At 42.8% G+C, this 19,815-nt stretch overlaps 1 protein-coding gene across 4 annotated transcripts in view; it reads left to right on the forward strand.

Annotated features, from left to right (window-relative positions):
• The window catches only part of LOC122534727 (putative mediator of RNA polymerase II transcription subunit 26), a 51,048-nt gene that overhangs the window by 26,132 nt on the left and 5,101 nt on the right, over nt 1-19,815 (forward strand). For 2 of the 4 annotated variants that reach the window (XM_043665649.1, XM_043665646.1), the window contains exons 3-13: nt 3,874-3,946; nt 4,544-4,584; nt 6,358-6,516; nt 7,146-8,234; nt 8,400-8,518; nt 8,611-8,771; nt 9,265-9,536; nt 11,732-11,972; nt 17,782-17,976; nt 18,815-18,877; nt 19,463-19,731. In XM_043665649.1, coding sequence (XP_043521584.1) covers nt 3,874-3,946; nt 4,544-4,584; nt 6,358-6,516; nt 7,146-8,234; nt 8,400-8,518; nt 8,611-8,771; nt 9,265-9,536; nt 11,732-11,972; nt 17,782-17,976; nt 18,815-18,877; nt 19,463-19,731 — 2,682 coding nt within the window. The remainder of the gene's footprint in view (nt 1-3,873; nt 3,947-4,543; nt 4,585-6,357; nt 6,517-7,145; nt 8,235-8,399; nt 8,519-8,610; nt 8,772-9,264; nt 9,537-11,731; nt 11,973-17,781; nt 17,977-18,814; nt 18,878-19,462; nt 19,732-19,815) is intronic. The other 2 variants (XM_043665647.1, XM_043665648.1) reach the window with 2 other exon arrangements.

Genomic DNA, 19,815 nt, shown 5'->3' on the forward strand with positions numbered 1-19,815 from the left:
CCACTTGTCCATTTTACATTCTAAATTGCAACGTACCGTACGTAAACTCTGCGAAAGTCTAACGGTGTGGAACGAGCGTTAACTAGAAAGAAAACCAACTGAATGGCTCAGAGAGAACCCATTACGCGTATCGCGACATCTGATTATTAGGATTATGATTTTTTATCGCTAAGGGGCTAAGTCACCGTGACGCGCGCGACTAATCTCATCTCGGCCGCCGTAAGAAAGAATTATTCAGCGAAAAAGTTGTTAAAATCAACATCGCGCTGGGAGCGAAAGGGCCGAAGTAGCAGACGGGTCTCATCCTAAGCGATTGGTACTTCTGGACTACATAGAGCGTACTGGAAACCTGTAATTGTCTGGTCACGCGAGGTCACCCTGAGAACACGAACACGATTATACGTGACGTGCACCATACCAGCCATTAAGTTACAGCCAGCACACGACAGATGGTACAGGTTGCTTGAGCATGCCCCCGATGCAATTTCGTGACAGCGGTAAGAATAGCGAGAATCAAGGAGGGGAAAAAACACGAAGGAAAAAAAATTTCTCAAAGTTCTCTGAACATTAGTTTCGCCATGTGACGTGCTCTTGCCGAACGATAATTGTCCGTTCGATGGTGAATTAATTTCTTGAAGGAATATGCGTTTTGGGTTTGTTGTTTCACTGGCCGTGGTTATTTGTTTTATCGACCAGCGGCTAGAATAAAATTGAAATTTTATTTAATTAATTATTGTTCACAAACTCTGGAGATTTTAATGCATTTTTATATTTCTGACAATAAAATTGAACAACATATTGATAGAACGCTTCGGACATTTCGTACTCTGGCTGTTCAAAATTTCCATAATTTCACTAATGAAATTTAAATTTGCAAAAAAGCACAAAATGCATATAATATTTGAAAGTGAATAAAATAGCCGAAACATAGTACTTTATAGTTATAATATCCAGTGAGTGAAGTAAATCTCTATTCAGGTATTCCATTTTTTTTTGTTTAAACATCCGCAGTCTAGTCAATCATCGACATATGTGTACTGTTCGATAGTACTTAACCTGGTAGGTTTATCGTACAAAGTTGTTACGCGTAGGAGATTGACGTTTTCATTTCACGATGATCAACAATAACGCGAGCTCGCTTGTCTCTCGTTTCATGGGCAAGTTTTGGGTCGTACGTATACGTGGTGCTAATCCCCGAGGCTTAGATGCGGGACAGAGAAATCCTGGTGGTTATTCGCAAATGCGTAGCTCGCGCGACAAGATCCAAGATACCACAATTGGCCACAGCCTGTCCATTTTCATTTAAAGTTTCCCGTTTCAAAATTTTCAAGCGTCATCTTCACTTTAAACTATCTTCAATCACCTCTCAAAAAACTTACCATTGCTTATTAGTATTAACCGAATTTATTTATTATTAATCTTTTTTAGAAACATTTTATATTTATTAAGAGATTAAATCTACATTCTAATTATAAAGAACGTGCATATTGTTAACGTCAAGTAAACTTGTTTGTAGATATGTTATTCTAATATATTTACATTTATTATCTTCCCAGCGTGAGAAAAAGAAACTTAGACGTAGAAATATTTCCGCATGGTTTCTATACGTTCTTGCTAAACCTGGAAGGCAGAATAATTAGAGGAGCTTAAAATACATCGAGCAATAAACGTTGGTTTATTTGCTTATAGGTTCAACGCTCTGAGCAAGGAATATGAAGTATACATGAATATTGGCAAACGGGGAAATAAAACGTATTCTGTAGTAGTGTGCCGGATGAAAGTACACCGCGATGTCCGACATAGTTGTCATCTATTCGATGGTTAATTTTCATTGAATTCCCTGCGCCATCCTGAAGAATATCGGCCGTCAGGTTTCTTACTGTTTCTCGTCGATACATTTATTAAGAATTCTCTTTATTAAGAATCTTCTGTTTTCAGCCGTTATTGTGTATTTTCAATATTTTCACATATTCAAGATTTATTTGGACCATATTATATTAAATATAATATACCTGTTATAAGAGATTAATTTGCATTCTTTTTGTGCAATGCAATAAGAATTATCAATAAAATTTATCGTGTAACAATGTACGGTGTGACTGAAAAAAATTCTCACACATCATATTTAATATGACATATGTTATATGCATGCTAATTAACCAGATCTAAATGTATTAAATATCTTTTCATCTTATACAAGAATTTCATATCATGAAAGTGGAATGTCAGATTGTACATTTAATTTCAGTATGTTGTCACGTATTCAATTGTTCAGTACTTTGACGCTAATGTACATATAATATAAACAATCTAATTCAAATTCAATCTGAATTATCATCCTCCTTTGTGATTTAACCTGTGATTTCAATTGAGAACTACATGAATTATTGTCATCGTGTGGCACTGATACCAGCAACAAAAGTTCAGAAATACGAATATTAAGAAAGCTCCTCAATACGCCAGCTGATAATGATAGTGAGATTAAAACGAAACACTGATTGTCGTCAACGAACAGCAAATAACATGCATTCATCGGCATAACACAATAAGAATTATTGTGAAACCGGTGTCAAGGGAGAGCGTTTCATTTTCCCTATTACAAAAAGGCTGCGTCCTGTCAACACACCGGTGTGTTCCCCCGTTAAAATATTGATTCTCTTGAGGGGGTTGGTTCGATTGCCAAAGCGAAAGTGAACGTCCGAACGGCGAGTGAGTCGAACGTCCGCGCGTTACAAAAACCAACCGCAGTAACAATACTTTGCCGCGTATATCGGATCGCGAAGCTGTCACGGTTCGGCCATCATTCCGCTCGACATTCCATGCCGTATGGACACGTAATTTATCCGCAATCAAACGTACTTGTCGCGGTCATTAAATTCATCTCGGAAAACGGTGGACCGATGACACCGATGGCACCGTGTTGTTCAGTTTGTTCGATATTACAATTACGCGGCGCGTAATCGATATTAATTAAAGAGCCACAATACGATCGATTCGAAATGGCCGAGTACATCGGAACTGACACGCTCTATCGTTGACAGCCATGCATCAACCGTGCGACAATTACGCCGCAACAATCGCTCGAGGTTTTTAGACCGTATACTCGATCGTTTTCCCATCAATGGGATCGATATTTTAGCTCATTTGCAGAGATGCTGGCCGTGTATTAATGATCTTTGACTGTGAAAGTACAGACGGATGTTTAAGTACGAGTACTAGTGGACACATGGAAAATTTAGCGAAGCAAAATGACATAAAGGGAAGTGAACTCGCAGATATGTCATTTCGGTATTGGCTAGACTTTTACTCGGAAAATTACAATGCTAAATGCATCAGTCAGATCTTTTTCAGAAAATTCAATTTAATGAAAACCTTTCACGTAACGAAGAAAAATTACATACTACGTTTTTTAAAATATATAATCTCCTTAATCATTTCTTCCATCCCTTTTTATATACTACTTTCCATCCCTTGGCTATACATACTACAGTTTGATCATCGTGGACCAATATTATGCCGTTTAAAAAATTCTACTGTTCGAAATTTAGTTTCCTACATTTTCGTATATTAGTTCTTGAACATTGTATAATTTTATACTTACACGCATATTAGCGGTCAGGTCAACTGAATTCCGTTCGCAAGAATTTAATCTTTTCTCATCGAATTGTTTCTCCACGTGTCTGGAAACAAATTTTTCTATTAGAGTCTTTTTTTTTTAATTAAATATATCAGCTTCTTGAATTATTTTAATAACTATACGTGATAATTACAACAGAAAACACATTTTGACTTGGATGGTAATAATGTACTCGCGGCGCGCTGTTGACAAGCGATATGAAGTCTGACCATTCGCTATGGTTTGATTTGTTACAGAGGGCAACAAGTGCCCGACCCCAGGCTGCACGGGGCAGGGTCACGTGACCGGACTCTACTCTCACCACCGCAGGTAAGCAATTATCGGTAATTAACCTATGCTCTGCACTTTACCCTGGTCGATTAGACACTTAGGCGCTACGACAGAAAGAGCAAGTGAAATAGGACTGACACTAGCAGACTTAGTCGACATATTATCCGGTCGTCGTTGAATACCGAATATAACACCTTCGCGTCTTGATATCTGCAGGCAAAGTCTTCTTTTTGAAATACTCGAAAATCTAACCAAGTTAAAACTCTGATTTTTTTGATAAAGTTCCCAAGAACATATGTACATACATACATCATGTAATGTAACTACAAGCGTAACTTTGAAATAATTTGACCAATGCATTATTGCAGGCTGAATTAAATTGTCTCGTTCGTTTCAAGTTTCATATTCAAACTTTATAGTATTTTTATACTGCACAATTGAATGCACATAACATGGAGAAATATATAAAGTATCCAATTTTATCTTTTTCATTGTATTCTTGAAAGTATGAATGGAAATAAAAATCACACTGAAACGTAGCGATACAGCAATCTCAGATTCGTCGTTCGTATTTTCCCAATTCAGTTGAAACTGCATATTTTTACCGTGCTTCATAATTCGCTACTGTGATTTCAGCCTATCCGGTTGTCCACGAAAGGATAAACTAACGCCAGAGAGTAAGTAGTCGCCGATTGCGGCACCATTATTCGTACTTCTCTTATCGTAGTTACATAGATGCATCTTCTTTTTGCGAGACTGCCTTTTTCACGTGCCGGGGCAAGGGAGTGGCGAGTGTACGATCGTGAACGGCGTGAACTTATTTTTCCCCCAGCAGCGGTAGCACGTTTCTTTCAGACCGATCCGACGATCTTTAAACCGACGCGATCGAATCTATCGCGTGTTCGAGCCAAGCTTCGCGACTCGACGCACCTTTTAGAAACGTCCGTTCGACCGTTCGAAAGTGAAAAGTCGACGCGCGACACACGATGTGATTCGTTGGTAGCGATGTCGAAAGAAACAAACGGCGGGAATTGAATAATAACTGAATCTCTCCGCTTCGAACTCGATTGGACGAAAGTGTAACGGGTCTTGTTGAAACACGTGCCCGTCTTATGTGTGTCTATATGTGTCTGTCTGTTTATATTCTTTGTGCTTTTTCGTTTGCGGGGTAGAGAGCTTTATTTATTGCGTTTCACTTCCGTTTTAATTTTTACCGTTCTGTTTGTAGTTTTAATTATAGTAGAGAGTTTATCACCACACATGAACTTGGTTATGTTGTACCAACGAACTATCTGGAGAACTCGAGACACGGGGGCGGTGCAAGGCTAGCTGGTATGCGTGTGCAAGCACGCCGGATCCGAACGGAGGATCTTGTGCGATTGAGTATAATTGAGAAACGGCGATCGACACATTCTTGTGACACGGTTCACCAGACAACCGGCTTGTCGACCGATCCGATAGGACACGCGACAAGTTTCACCCTGTTAAGCGACGAAAGAAAGAACATCGATTCGTCGTGGATCGACAAACTTGTTATCATCTCACGAAGAATGTTTACCGCTTCTTAATTAATATTTTAATCTTAATTGTTATTATATGAAATCACACGTTAATTTCGCATTTCTATTGAAACGAATTTCGTTGCGTAAACTTTCACACTTGAGGAAAACTTGAAGTTGAAATTTGAAGCTGCTATTTCTAGATGTTCATTGAATATTCATGTTTCGTTTTCAAGAATGATCAAACATCGAGTATTTTAACGAATAAATTTTCCCTAACGAATGAACTTTCCCTGTTACACGAGAGACCAACAAATTATCCCCGATACGAAACACACGAACAGTGATCCATCGATCTACACACGAATCGCAAGTTGTTGTCTTTTATAATTTTGTCACTTGATTATGTCTTTACTTGAGTTTCTCTCTACCCGCTCGGTATACTTAATTGTACTATTACACATTTGATTTGTTATATTTCATCCCGTGACGTTGTGTACCCCATCTCTTTCTCTCTCTCTCTCTCTCTCTCTCTCTCTCTCTCTCTCTCTCTTTATTTTTGTTCCTCTGATTTTTGTTCTCTCCTCTGTCTTTCTCTGTATACTATACACAACATCTCTAACGCCGTGTGTAACAATCGATTTAAAACCGACGCGATCGAAAAGTGTCGGGAAAAGAAAAAGAAAAAAAAATGAAAGAAAGAAACGAACCGTGTTGCCGACAAATATAACGATTATACTCAACGCATAAGAAGGAATCGAGCTGAAATTCACCGAGTTGGTTCGATTCTACCGATCGTATCTTGGTATGCGTGTATGCGTATGTGTGGTCTAGCAATTGATGCGCGTGTAACTCGATCGGAACATGTTAAGAAAAAAAAAAAAAAAAACTTGTCGAGTGGAAAATGACAGCGTTCTATAACCAGGCCACGTGTCTCTGGGTTCCCTACAGTTCTGGCGATGCATGAGACTATTTTGAAATGCCCGACACCTGGTTGCAACGGCCGTGGCCATGTCAGCTCGAATCGGAACACGCACAGGAGCCTGTCCGGATGTCCCATTGCCGCGGCCAATAAGCAGGCTGCACGCGAGGCACGACACAAGGCTCAAGGTAAGGCGTCGCGGCGACTCTACAACGTGCCTGGAATTCGATCCCGGGGGAGAAAATCCTCGGATCGAGCCGCCCCCGTGAAAATCGGATCGGGGATTAGAAGCTGCGAAACGAATCTCCCCAATCGTTTCTCGATAATTCTCGTGATAGCGAACGCGAGAGGTCCATTTCTGTGTGTTTCCTCCTGAAGATACATAAGATGAAACAGCCATATCGTTGATTTATTTGTCGACGAGTAGTTTTATTTATTCGCGAGCGAGATGAGACTGTAAATCGTTTGAATTTCTCAGACATAAAATTGGTTATCCCTACCTTTCACGAAGCTATTCACTTTCTTATACTTTCTAATCTTTCTAACTTTATTGTATATTCAATGTGTCACGAGAGAAATTTTATAAATTTATTTATCGTGAAAAGATAGTGCAAGTAATTGCAAGGCTGGTTCTGAGCACAATCTGTACAATGATCTTTAACATTCTCATATATAACACTTTCACTCAGCATGTTACTTGCAAGCTTTTGTCTAGCGTATTAATCGAAAAGCAAGCATGGTGTCAGTCAACTGTTTCCACGATGTAACCAACCAATCGAAAGTGGAACACATGGTAATTATTATATTTTCGCGACAGTGTCCGGAATACCTCCAGAATACATCAGCACGAACCTGTTGCCACCGTCGATGGATAGCAAGAGCTATTCCCAGTACGGGTCCACGGCGCAGGACACAAAACCGGTGTTAAGCAGCCTGACCTACGACTACTACTCTACAACGAAGAGCACGGGGATCAACGTAAAACCTCCGAAAACACCAGAGGAGAATCCCTCGTCCCGTACGACCAAGGTGGTCCCAAAAACTGAGAATATGACGCCAAGCGGCAGTTGCTGCAACACTCTGTCAACCAGAGGACAAAACACCACCGACTTACTGGTACCGAAAACGGAGGAGACTGCTTCCTGCCGAGTTAACTCACCGCCACCGCCTCCGCCGCCCACAGTGCGACCAACCTACGACTCCTACATGAATCAAGACTCGAACTCTTCGTCCATGTCGTCGATGGACGCGATGGGATCCAGGGGATCCATTGGCGCGACGATACATCATCCGAGCCAGCATCCGACGCACCACGTGCTGCCTATGCAGCCCACGGTCGCTTATCCGATGCCAATGGTCGAGGACACCAGGATGAGTCATCAGATGTCGCAGAGATCTCCGTACGAGCCGTCGGCCATGATGGCCGCAGCGGCGGCAGCTGCTGCTGCGGCCACCACCAGCGAGGAACTTTATCATCACAGATCGGCGGAGCACGCGAGAGCATACATGCACCCTGGAGCGAGTAACATAGCCAGACCAGTTGTCACTTACTCGAACGAGATCGCAAACGCGAGGGGATATGAGAACGCGGTAGCCAGTGCGGCGAATCATCGACCGTACGATCCTGGCACCACGTCAGCTTACGAAAGATACGACACGCAGAGTTGCGCGCCGATTCAATCTCAGCAGCAGCAGCAGCAACAACAACAACAGCAGCAGCAGCAGCAGCAGCAACAGCAGCAGCAGCAGTTGCATTCAAGGACGAATATGTATTACCTGGGGCAGACTGGGATGACGCCGGAGGAACAGGAACGGGTGTACCATCAGGAGGCTGCGGCTGCTGCGCAGCAACATCAGATGGCGATGGCCGCTGCTACGGCTGCTGGAATGATGAAGACTGAGGATGGTGGGTTTCGTTGTTTATGATGTCTTTACTATAATTTGAGCAATTTTTTATCGAATTGAAATTAATGATAGTGCTTGTACAATTTTATTAAAGTTTCCAAGTAACGATGGAAGCTATTTACAAAGACGTACTTCGTAATTGTCTCGATTATTTTTATCGTTACAGTAAAATGCGTCACAGTAGCGCAAGTTCAGCAAATGCAGAAGCCTGGTGGCCCTCCAACCTCTCCAGGTGGCTCAGTGATGGACTTGTCAACCTCTAGCGTCACGTCAACGAGCCCACAGGTAGGGACGTCTATCTAAGCGTTGAAAAACCTAAGTCGTAATTTGAGAAATTCATAAAAAAAAAAAAAAAATCGCGGTGATATTCATTGCAGGCACCGCCTTACGGTTCCAACAGTCTTAGCCCTCAGTATGGCGGTGGTCAAACAGTAGGTGGCAGTCCTCAGGCTGCAGCAAGCCCGCACTTGACTGCAAGTCCTCAGGTTCCAAGTCCTCAAGGACAGACCCTCGATCTCAGCGTCAACAGGCTCCATAGGTAATTATCGTTGACTTTACTCCTTTACTAAATCAACCCTATTACATCAAATTTGGAATTGAATTTAATCTTAAGTGTGAATAATCTCCAGCACATTTTGGTCAAAATTGAATTAACAATAAAGAATAGATCGCTGTCGATCGTTTTAGTACACGAAAGATGATGTAATTTTAAACATAAGAAGCAGGATTAGGTACATTCTGATACTTATGAGAAAAAAAGATTGAAAGCGCAGTTTGAAAGTTTAAGTGTTTCGCGATTTATCTCCATTGAAATAGCTTCGCATCAATTAAGAATCTACGATGCACGAGAAATTCATCACAATCTAAGACAGTAAAAGAGTAAAATACATAAAATAAAATATAAATGTTCCATTTTCCCGAAAGTGCTGCGCTATTATTTTAATCCTAACGAATTGCCATCCTTCCAACGCAACGAGAATGAAACGAAAGGGAGAGATATTAAATCGTACATCATCTTCATCTGATTATAGCGGCGCGCCAAGTCCCCAATATCCGACCGGCCACGGAGAAGCTGTGGCGGTTCCCGTTGGACCTGGTTTCCCAGCGCCCAGACCAATCGAGGAACAAACCGAGCCTGTGGACTTTTCGACGGCAAACGAGCCGGTCAATTTCAGCGGGGGTCCTGGAATCAGGCCTGTACCAGGCTTCCCGCCACCCGGTGTGCACGTCGCGGCGTACAGTCGTGAAAGCACCCCCGACAGCGGGGGTTCCCACTACATGGACGCTTACCGCGATCCCACTGGTGAGCTACCACTGTTTATCACTTAACTTGTCAGATAGTTCGTCATCGATCATCCGAAAACGCTTTATGACCCGCTTTATGACGAGTCGATTTTATCCTCTGTCTCTATTTTATCTGTCGTTAATGGTCGTTTTGACAACAGATTTAGGAATTGCACTTTCACTGAAAGGTTCGGTCAATTTATTTTTTACGTGCAGTTCTCTGTTTCTTCTTCATGAAAGGATCTGGTATAATTTTGATAATTTTTAACTTTACCCGCGATTTATCAGTGATAAGTAACAAATTTTGTAATATTTTCAAGAAGAAATTGGCAATTTTCGACTGAATTCTTTAAATATCAAAAATAAGTGATAACCTCCGAACCTTCGCTATTTCACGTTCGCACGCAGAGAACTCCAACCACGGCGCGATCGATTGAAAAGAAAATCTAATTGAGCCCGTGAATACGCGGCGTCGTGCAGCAACGGAAGCCGTTACGCTAACCAGAGACAAACTACCCAGAACAAGTAATACGCGACGTATACACGATAACGCCAACTGGATGGTCCAACTTAGACATTTTCCTCTTTGGCTTTCTAAATTTCGACAGGCATATACTTGAAGTATACACGGCGCGCGTCAGCTTGACGCTTCATCGGCCACGTGTAACGGGCGAGCGATGCCGGGGGTTGCAGCGAGGAGATCCATGGACGAGGGATACGGAAAAGAACAAAGAGCTCGACGCCCTCGGGGGGTCGGTTGGGAGAGGAGCGGAACGAGAGAGCGATACGCGGTTACAACCGTCGAATAAAAATTCGCCAGAACAGTACATGACTGCCATAATAGGCACCTATGGCCCCGACTCTCATTTTCCTCGGTCTCTCTGTGCCTTGGCATTCCAAACCTACAGCAGCCCATTCTCCTCGTCCCTGTCGTCGTTTCTCCTATACACACACACACACACACACATACACTTTCTCTCTCTCTTTTTCGCTCTGGTATACTCCGTCCTTTTCCTCTTTCTCTCATCCTCTCTCGCCGTGGCGTGGATGTGCACCAAACCGGCACCCTTCCTACCGGACCCACCTCCCTGTGGCGGTACACGACCATTGTTAATTATCAATATTTCGCGTACACGTAGCCGGCAAAAGTCCGGCACGGCCAATATTGTGCGGACTCTGACGCTGGGGAGTAGTTATTGAAATTGAAACATTCGAGCACACAGCCAGCATGTCGGGTTCGTTCGTTCGTTCGGCGTCGTCGTGTTCGCGCGACGTCCACCGTCGCCCGTACACCGGCTCTCCTCGTCCGTCGGCTATTTGCACTGCAGACGAAATGAATTCTTGCCGGTAAATAAACGCGTAGATTTTACAACGGTTAATCAAGCGACGCGTCGGTTTCGACCTTTGCGCCACCCGAACCTTTGTCCAGCCCGCTTTCGATTGCTTCTTCCTCTTTTTGTTCCTATTCCCTTCTTCCGCTTTTTGTCGTGCTCCCTCTTCTTTCCGTTTGGTTTCTGTTGCTGCACCAATGGCGGTCTCTTCCATTCGCCGTGGCCGAAAGAGAAGCTTCTTTGCTTCATTCGTTGATCGGATCTCGTTGATTATCGAGATCGAAGTGGTTGTTACGCTGTATTTTTGATAAAATTGAAACTCGCAGCACTGTTCGCCAAAGCGTAGGGGTGCATCCGCGCACGTGTACATCCGACACCGACGTCGCTCCAATTTTCAGACCACTCCGCGTTTCTTTGTTCTACGTTTTCGCAGAATATCCGTTGATACAGTAGATATTTGAACGACAAGTTTGACAAGTATCCGAGTGATTTTGATAGAACATTGCCAAGTTCCAATATACGCATATGTATCGGAAAGTGAATAAAGGATGGTAAATATGTGGAGAACTAATTGAATATCAACTTCGTATTAAAAGTAGGATTTTTTTTTTATTTCATTCGAAACTTTTATCGTCGGACGACACTGGAATACTATAGAGATGTTTGTATCTATCAAATTTCGTATTTATCAAATAGTTCATCCACGATTAAATTTTTGATTATCAAGATCACTTTCAGTCTATAGGCATCATAATGGAAATCTTTGATTCCATCGATATTGATATTTTATACAATTTCCGATATTTTTGTAAAATTTGCAACTCTTCCGTACAATTTTCATTCAACAATGTTACAGTGTGAATATTTTTATTCTGTTTCTCAGGCTACGGACCAATGAGCCCGCACCCAGGATACGGAATGACAGGCGTTCAACCGGAATATCCTGGGAACACGTACACTCCTTACCCCACTGCAGGCTATAATTGCGGTGGAACTTATCCCGGAGGTCCTGTGACTTCCGGTTACCAAATCCCAGCTGGCTACACGCCGACACCCTGCTACAGTATGCCACCTCCGCAGCACACAGTCGGACCTCTCGATAAACCAACGGGTAAAGACGATAGGTAAGGAGCTCGACAATCTATTTTCCTTTAAACATAACTCCGCGATCGTGAGATGACATATGACGTTTCTGGTTCATCGGAAACTCAATTCAGAGATCATTCAATATGGAAATATTAGCAGCGTCCGATTAATGAATTGTCTTACATTTGAAATTAAAATTATAATACAGGGATACAACTGAGGAGTACATACGAAAATCAGTGAAATTAGTTTAAAATAAGTTTTACTGAAATTAGTAAAACTCTAAGATTTATAGTCGTAATTTTTGGAAATCTTTAATTTCCATTCTAATTCACTTTGCTTGTAAATTAAAAGAAAGAAAAAGAAATGCAAAAACGAAGTAATAAAATTCCACGATTTCTAAGTTTAGCTTTCAAATTTCTAATTTCTATTCCATTCTTATTGATTTTGAACTTTCGAAATTTTAAAAATTTATCGATCTTTCTCTATTGTTATTACTGAATTAAACTCTGAGCAATTCCACGAATCATTCTACACGCGATATCAAAGTCAACTACTCAGAAAACTCCCCGTATCCCGCGATCGTCGTGGAACGGTCTCGTTCAGTAGAACGGGACGGCGCGTGGCCAGACGTGCAACGAACAAACAGAAACGTTCCATCCCGATGGTATCAGGGTTGTCCAATGAGCCGGACGAAACGTCCACGTGTCAAATAATCGTGCATGCGAGCATCGCAGATTTTGGTACTTGCCTTGCGGAAAGGGTCGCGCGAATCTCTCTCGCGAGAATGTACACACGCGTGTATTCGCGGCTGAAAAGGCACGGGGAGGCAAGATCGGGTTGGCGGCGGTTGGCGGCCAACGACGGCGCAGATGGAGGCGGAGGTCGCGCATACCTACCTCCATTTTGTTAATTAAAGTAATTACTCTTCGTACCGAAAGTGCCAACCTTATTCTAATTGACGTAAAGCTCCGGCGGTACGGTGGAGGAGGCGCTGTTCGGCGCGTAAGGAGAGAAGGAGGTGGAACGAGAGGTTGCCAGAGAGGGTGGGGGGAGGCGGTGAGCTGCCGAGGGTGGATAAGGTTGAAAGAGGAGGTGGGGTATAATCAGTTGCCACCGCACTGGATTATGGGGCGAGACCCGCGTCGTCCCATCGAGGTTAGACCCTTGAAATGCACCTCGGATACCTCGGGCAAAACTGGTTTCCTCTCTTTTCTAATCTCCGCCCATACACCGGAATTCCGTTAATGTCCCCGTTTGACAACGTTCGCACAGATTCTTCGTGAATGTTCCCTCTTACCGTGGTAACGCGCCTCCAAGGTTCTTGATACATCGTAGATAGATCGTCGTAGTTGAAGGATAAAAAAGTAGTGGAAAAAATTGGAAAATTAAATTGAAGTCTTTGAGACTCGAATTATTGAGGTATATTTCTCTCCTACCACTATCAAGTAGTTGAATATTTGCAATTCGAAATTGACCATGAAGTAATACACGTGGAAAAATATTGTCGTAGTAGGGACATTCGACTTTTAAGACAAATTTCAAGCAAATAATACGATACGTCTGGCGAATTAGATTCAACTGCATAATAGTATCTATAGATTCTATTTTTTCTAGTGGAAAGAAAAGAAATTTATCATTGCAGTCTTTTTTTAAATATTCTTACATGTAATTGAAATTTTTGTGACAGTTTTAGACACAACGTAATATTCTGTAACGTTCAATGTTTTATGAGTGATGCTTTACTTCTAGAGCCGTTAATACTTCAATTCTATTATCAATTATTAATATCATATTACGTGCATATATTTTCAGAATAAATTTCTAGATTAAGAATCACAAGTGATTCGTTTCTGCAACGACAAAGAAAGAATTCACCGATCGAAAAGATAAGGAGCGCCACTCACCTCCAATTTTCGATTCTCATTAAACTCTAATCGTATCAGCTTATCAAGCTTAATCTCGTCAGATGGACTCGCCGTCCACTTCATACGAGGCAGTAAGAAAGTAAACTCCACGTCGTTCTAAGACGTTCCTCCCCTCATTCTCCCCCATAGATAAACCTTCGTAAATGAATCCCCCTGTTCGGACGATTGGCGATTCGACCGAACAACGACAACGCGACTTATCGTTCGGGTACGAAGACAGAGAAGTTAGTTGATGGTTAGACGGAGGCTGGGAAAATACAGAAGGCAAAGCATCCGGAGGGCGTACCGGTGAATTGCACTCAAGTCCGCATCCGTCGGCTCGGTTGGCCGGCAATATCGCGGCTACTCAAGGGCCATCGAGGTTTTCGAGGCTTCTCATAGCCCGGCGGTAGTTCCGCGTTCATCTACGAGACTACGAGGAGACGAGAGGAAAAAGCAGAAGCAAACCGCTCTCTTTCTCTCTCTTATGCTCTGGTTCCGTGCGTATATTCCTTCCGCCTCCTGCTCCTCCTGCTGCCGCGCCTCTTCCAGGCTTTTTCTCCACCGACCGGCTGCCGAACTTTGCCTCGATATTTTTTCTTTTTTTTTTTTTGTTCCTCTCTCTCTCATATGTCGCTATCACGCCCGGCTGTCCGTGCACCGGCGCAACCTCCACCTCTCGCCCTGGCCGAGACGGAAAAGTTGCGAAGCGCAATAAAACTTTCCGGTTTGCTATCCCAGCTCTGTAACGACGCCGCGCCGCGGCGATTGCGTTCCGGCCACGCTCGTATCCCTGGATGTCCGTAGCGACGTTGTTCGAAATTAAAAAACCCTCTATCATTCTCTATCTTCGTTGTCACACGTGCGAAATTTTCATTGGATCTCGCGAGAATGAACTCGGGAGGAGGGAGGGGGGGGGGGAGGGGTTCGAAGGGAAAGCGACGATATCTTTATTTGAAGGTGTTTCTGAAAATGATATCACTTTTCTGTCGGAGCTCTCGGACGTGTTCTCCGTTAGCACTATAACAACCACTGACGTTAGTGCTGTTCAGTGTTAGCGAACGTTGTCGAAAAATGTGTTGCAACGAGACTGCAGAGTTTTACAAATATTTCTATAAAACGTTGCTAAAAAGAGTGGAACGCAAACAGAAACGTTCGTTCCCTTTAATATTGAGTGTTAAATATCCCACGAATGTGTGAAATTACGTAGTCTAGTTATAACAAGTTTCAATCACGCATCTTCGTTCGCATTCATTCATCTCTACATATTTTAGTACTTTGACCTTTTCAATTTTTACAGATTCATAGTTGTCGATCGTTCCTTTGTTAGCAGTAAAAAATTACATTTTCTAAATTCTTAGTAGAATCTGTTAGCCCCTCGATGAACGTTACTGTCGAAAGTAACCCGGCTCGTTGTAGTGTTAACGATGGAATAACGTACGCCACCATCCGTTTGTACGATTTAGCGAGCGATTACGCGTACGAAAGGATACTATATTAGGTGCAGGCATACGAGAGACGAGCAATCGCGTTCAGTATGTCTCATGTTGATGTTGTTCGGTGCAGTATGAATATGAGGCGGTTGAATTTCGCGCCTCGGCCCGCTCCTCGTGGTCGCGATGGCAAGGAGCTGATACAGTGCCCCACGTCGTCCTGTGATGGCATGGGTCATGTCTCGGGAAACTACGCTACCCACAGAAGGCAAGGCAGCATTGACATTGACATTGACATTTTTACAATCCGACGACATCCGATTATGTATAATTTATATATTGATATAGCGATGCAGCACGCACGCACGCACGCTCGACATATCATACACGCATAATACACACACGAACACTCATACACATTCATACATATTGGAAATTTGTTACACGATTTATATTCCTCTGGTTACTTCCTGGTTGAGTCGGTCCAAAGTGAAAAAAAGGAAAAAAAAAAAAAAAGAAACAGAAAGAATTCCTTGACAGTAGCTCGATTCCTTGTACAGCACATACTCTCGAGTACTTCCATTCAAAACCATAGAAGACACGAGAGGCGTTAGAGTCACACACATCGAACACGATCATTGAGACACGTTTAAACATTCAGAACGATCCTTCACGAAATATGCGAGAACTACATGGATGGGTTTTTTTTGCATCGATGCATATTGGTGGTCCGTGGCGTAGTGGCTTCTTAAGTGTTTTGTGACACTATATCATTTTTATCTAGAATATCCCCTTCACCCCTTAATTCCCTCGCTAAACCGGTCTTGATACTCCCAACTCGATATTGTTGTTACTCTTATTATACGTGTTACACGCCCGATTGATAGCTACTTTTACATTCATTTTTTTTTTTTTTAATTTCCTTTTCTTTCTTCTTTTTCTTACATTTTTGTCACATTCCACGGTCTGTTCTATCTTTTTCTTCTTTCCCCGATATATTTTCTCTTTGTGTACCTACTTTTCACGTAAGCCCTCCACCCTCAGTTGCGTTACGATATTATTATTAACCAAAGTGTGTAGATGAGTCTCGTGTTGAATGAAGCACCACTTGCTCCCTATTTCGACCCGACCCCTACGAAAAGGGATGGCAAAATCATTAAGACGATCGCCGCGCCGGTTGAAGAGCAGCTCCGTGCTCGTACAATGATACGATGCTTCCGCCAAGTCTCTGTCTTGAACTGTTAACTGTTAATTGATATTCATTTTCATATACGCATCTCTAAGTATATATAATATATATGTATAATGTATATATTATACGATCACCGAACCCGCCCGAATCCGTTATAAGAACCGCTTCGCCAGCCTCGAGTGGGCAGCTTCGTAGCGAACTGTTGCCAATGACCATGTCAGAGCAGAACCGTAAGAGATAGAAGAGAAAAACAGAGAAAAAAAAAAATGTAGAACGAGAGAAAGTCAGATGATAACGATAAATTGTAAAGATCACGAAAGTGCGCCGCGTCCGGCAGCGTGTTGCACGATTGTTCAATTGTAATCGTTTGATCAGAGAACGCAGAGAAAGACAATTGGCAATTGACGAGTTTCACTGGGGTCAGGTGTGAGTGTGCTCCCTGCTCTCCCTTTCAGTGTTCCTAGAGTAAGGCCAACCTTGTATTGATATGAATCAGAAACGCGATCGATCGATACGAGCGACACCTCATGAGTGATCCAACTGGAACACGGCGTTGCCATTTGCATGCTATCGTATACATACATATATATATATATATATATATATATACATATATCTATATATATTTACATATAATTATGAATCGTTGATTGCCCGTTTCGACTGTGCGTCCACCATTCACCCAATAAATCCATGGGAAAAGAGCCTCGATACAATCATTCGATGTCACCATTCGAGAGAGAAATGGGAACGTATCGTTTCACAACACGAACCTGAAACCTTCCTGTTCAATGTCTTCGTTCGAACTGGACGCAAGGCAAGTCGTCCGACACAGTGAATCGCGCTGAAGGCTGCTCCTTTTACGAAACGATTATTGAACGTGTGAGCAGTAGCCCGCGTAGATGACCTCGATGAGCGAAATTTTCTTGCATCTCGCTTTGACAAAGCAGTTGAATTGTTGTAACAAAACGACGATCACGATCGTCGACGAGCTTGTCGAGCTCATCGAGATCTTCTTCGAAATCATTTACTAGTACCTGGTAGCTTGAACGTAAGTACCCGAGACTTCTTGGCAACGTCGCGTAAATTGCATGCGATGTGTTGCTGAAGCCATCGTTGGATGTTTCTGAGGTGTGCGTTCGTGATCCTGACCATGGGGATTCCTGCGCTGCTTGCTCGTTCTACTTGACACTTTCATCAGACGAAAGCAGATTATTTATTTGAATATTCTTTGGCAAAGCGGGAGCAGCGCAAAATCGTCATGGTACGTCTGGAACGAGTTTAAAACAGCAGGAACTTCTGCTTCCTTTTGCAGCTTGTCCGGTTGTCCGCGTGCCGATCGTTCGCAGATCCAAGCGCATTCTCAAGAGCTCAAGTGTCCAACACCAGGATGCGATGGTTCCGGACACGTGACCGGCAACTACTCGTCCCACAGAAGTTTGTCCGGTTGTCCACGGGCTAACAAACCGAAGAGCAAGCCTCGAGACGGTCAGGACTCGGAACCGCTAAGGTTTGTCATCGACGACGTTCTATCGTCAATCCTTAAATTCCTCGAAAGCTTCCTTCGTCTTCTGAATATCTTAAAGCTCTCAAATTTCCAAGCTAATCATCGTACAATGGACTATCCCATTCTAAAATTTCTATACTACAGTTCTAATACGACGATTTTTCAACAATTTTGTCACATTTTTTCACGTGTCTATTGTTTGCTAAATTTGGAACATCTATCATAGATGAACGTAATGAAAACGATCACCAAATTTATATCTTTTTATTTGCCAAAAAAATATGAGTGCTTTTACGCTACTTTACGAATGATAATAAAAATATTGAAGAATACAGATCGACACAGCAATAAATATACTTACCAGCTACTTATAAAAAGGGTTATAACTCGTTTTTGCTTTGAACATCGTTGAAACGAACCCTAAATCAGCGCGATTGACTTCCGTAGATTTGACCGTGATTAGCGGAGAAAGATAGAATGGAATTAATTGAAGGGGATTCCTAGTCTCTTGCAGACTCTGCAACTTGCGTTACACGTAATCGCGATCCCAATTTGCCGTTTTCACCGTGTTCACCGCGTAGTTGCACGCAGCTACGTGGGTATCTTGCTGACCGCATTGCACGTGCTAAGATCCGCCGGCGGACCGAAAAGGTACACCCCTCCCCCTCCTCCAGACCCTTTCGACGGCGGTGTCCCTTAAACCCCATCCGCTTCCTAAACGCAAAGACGAAGACGCTGACTAATAACCAGCGGTTTCCGCTCGTTTCATGCTCGCTCTCTCACACTGCGTGGATGGATTATATGGTGTTGGTAATGGTGATGTTGGCATTTCGGGCAACAGATGTCCAATCCCCGGTTGCGACGGCTCTGGCCATGCCACTGGCAAATTCTTGTCGCATCGCAGGTAAGCTTTCCTCGCGGTATTTTGTGGAAGAAGAAAGAGAGAAGATGAAGAAGAGTAAATATTGTAATTAAGAACTTAGATGCCCTAAAAAAAAAAAAAAATGCAATGATTAAGGTAGCTAAGATGGGAAAATTTTTAATGAATGCCAAGACATCGAGTCGAGACAGTTTTATCATTCATAATTAGGGATCAGAAAATTTTGAAAAGAAATTTTTTAAACAGCGCGGTGGCTGAAAGAGTACCGGGCATTTTTAAAACATGCCGTAGTCAAGATAACTTTGTGTCTTCTATAAAGTGTTCTCGCAGAAGTTGATCGAGAGAGATGTTTAAACTCAAATCCCTAAAAATGTTTAACCTCGATATAGCCAGTTCGTTTTTTCATTAAGTGCAATAATCTATATTCTATTCTTCTGCAACCTAGCTACTTTTGTCAGCAAAAACAAATTTAACAAATTCGTAAGAGGAATCTCTTCCTATGTCGCACTGAAAAGATAATCACCTCTTCTTTTGTCTCCTGTAAACACAAAATTTCCGAGATCTGTTAAACGACATGTCCGTAATTGCGATAACAACGACTTGTTGCAGCGCATCGGGCTGCCCCATTGCAAACAGGAACAAAATGCGTGTACTAGAATCAGGGGGCACGGTGGAGCAACATAAAGCAGCGGTGGCCGCGGCGACGGCGATGAAATTCGAAGGTGTGAACTGCCCGACGCCGGGCTGCGACGGGATCGGCCACATAAATGGCTCGTTCTCCACTCACAGATCTCTGTCAGGTTGTCCGATAGCTGGCCACGCGGTGAAGAAGCCCAAGTTCGAGGACATGTCGACCATGTACAGCAAAGGAATCACCGGTGAGGATCAAGCTGCCGTTGATGTCTTCGATTATCGACGCGCATCGTTATTAATCGAAGAATAAAAAACAAAAAAAAAAAAAC

Source organism: Frieseomelitta varia, unplaced genomic scaffold (assembly GCF_011392965.1).
Source record: "Frieseomelitta varia isolate USP_RPSP 00005682 unplaced genomic scaffold, Fvar_1.2 scaffold_633, whole genome shotgun sequence".
NCBI lineage: Eukaryota > Metazoa > Arthropoda > Insecta > Hymenoptera > Apidae > Frieseomelitta > Frieseomelitta varia.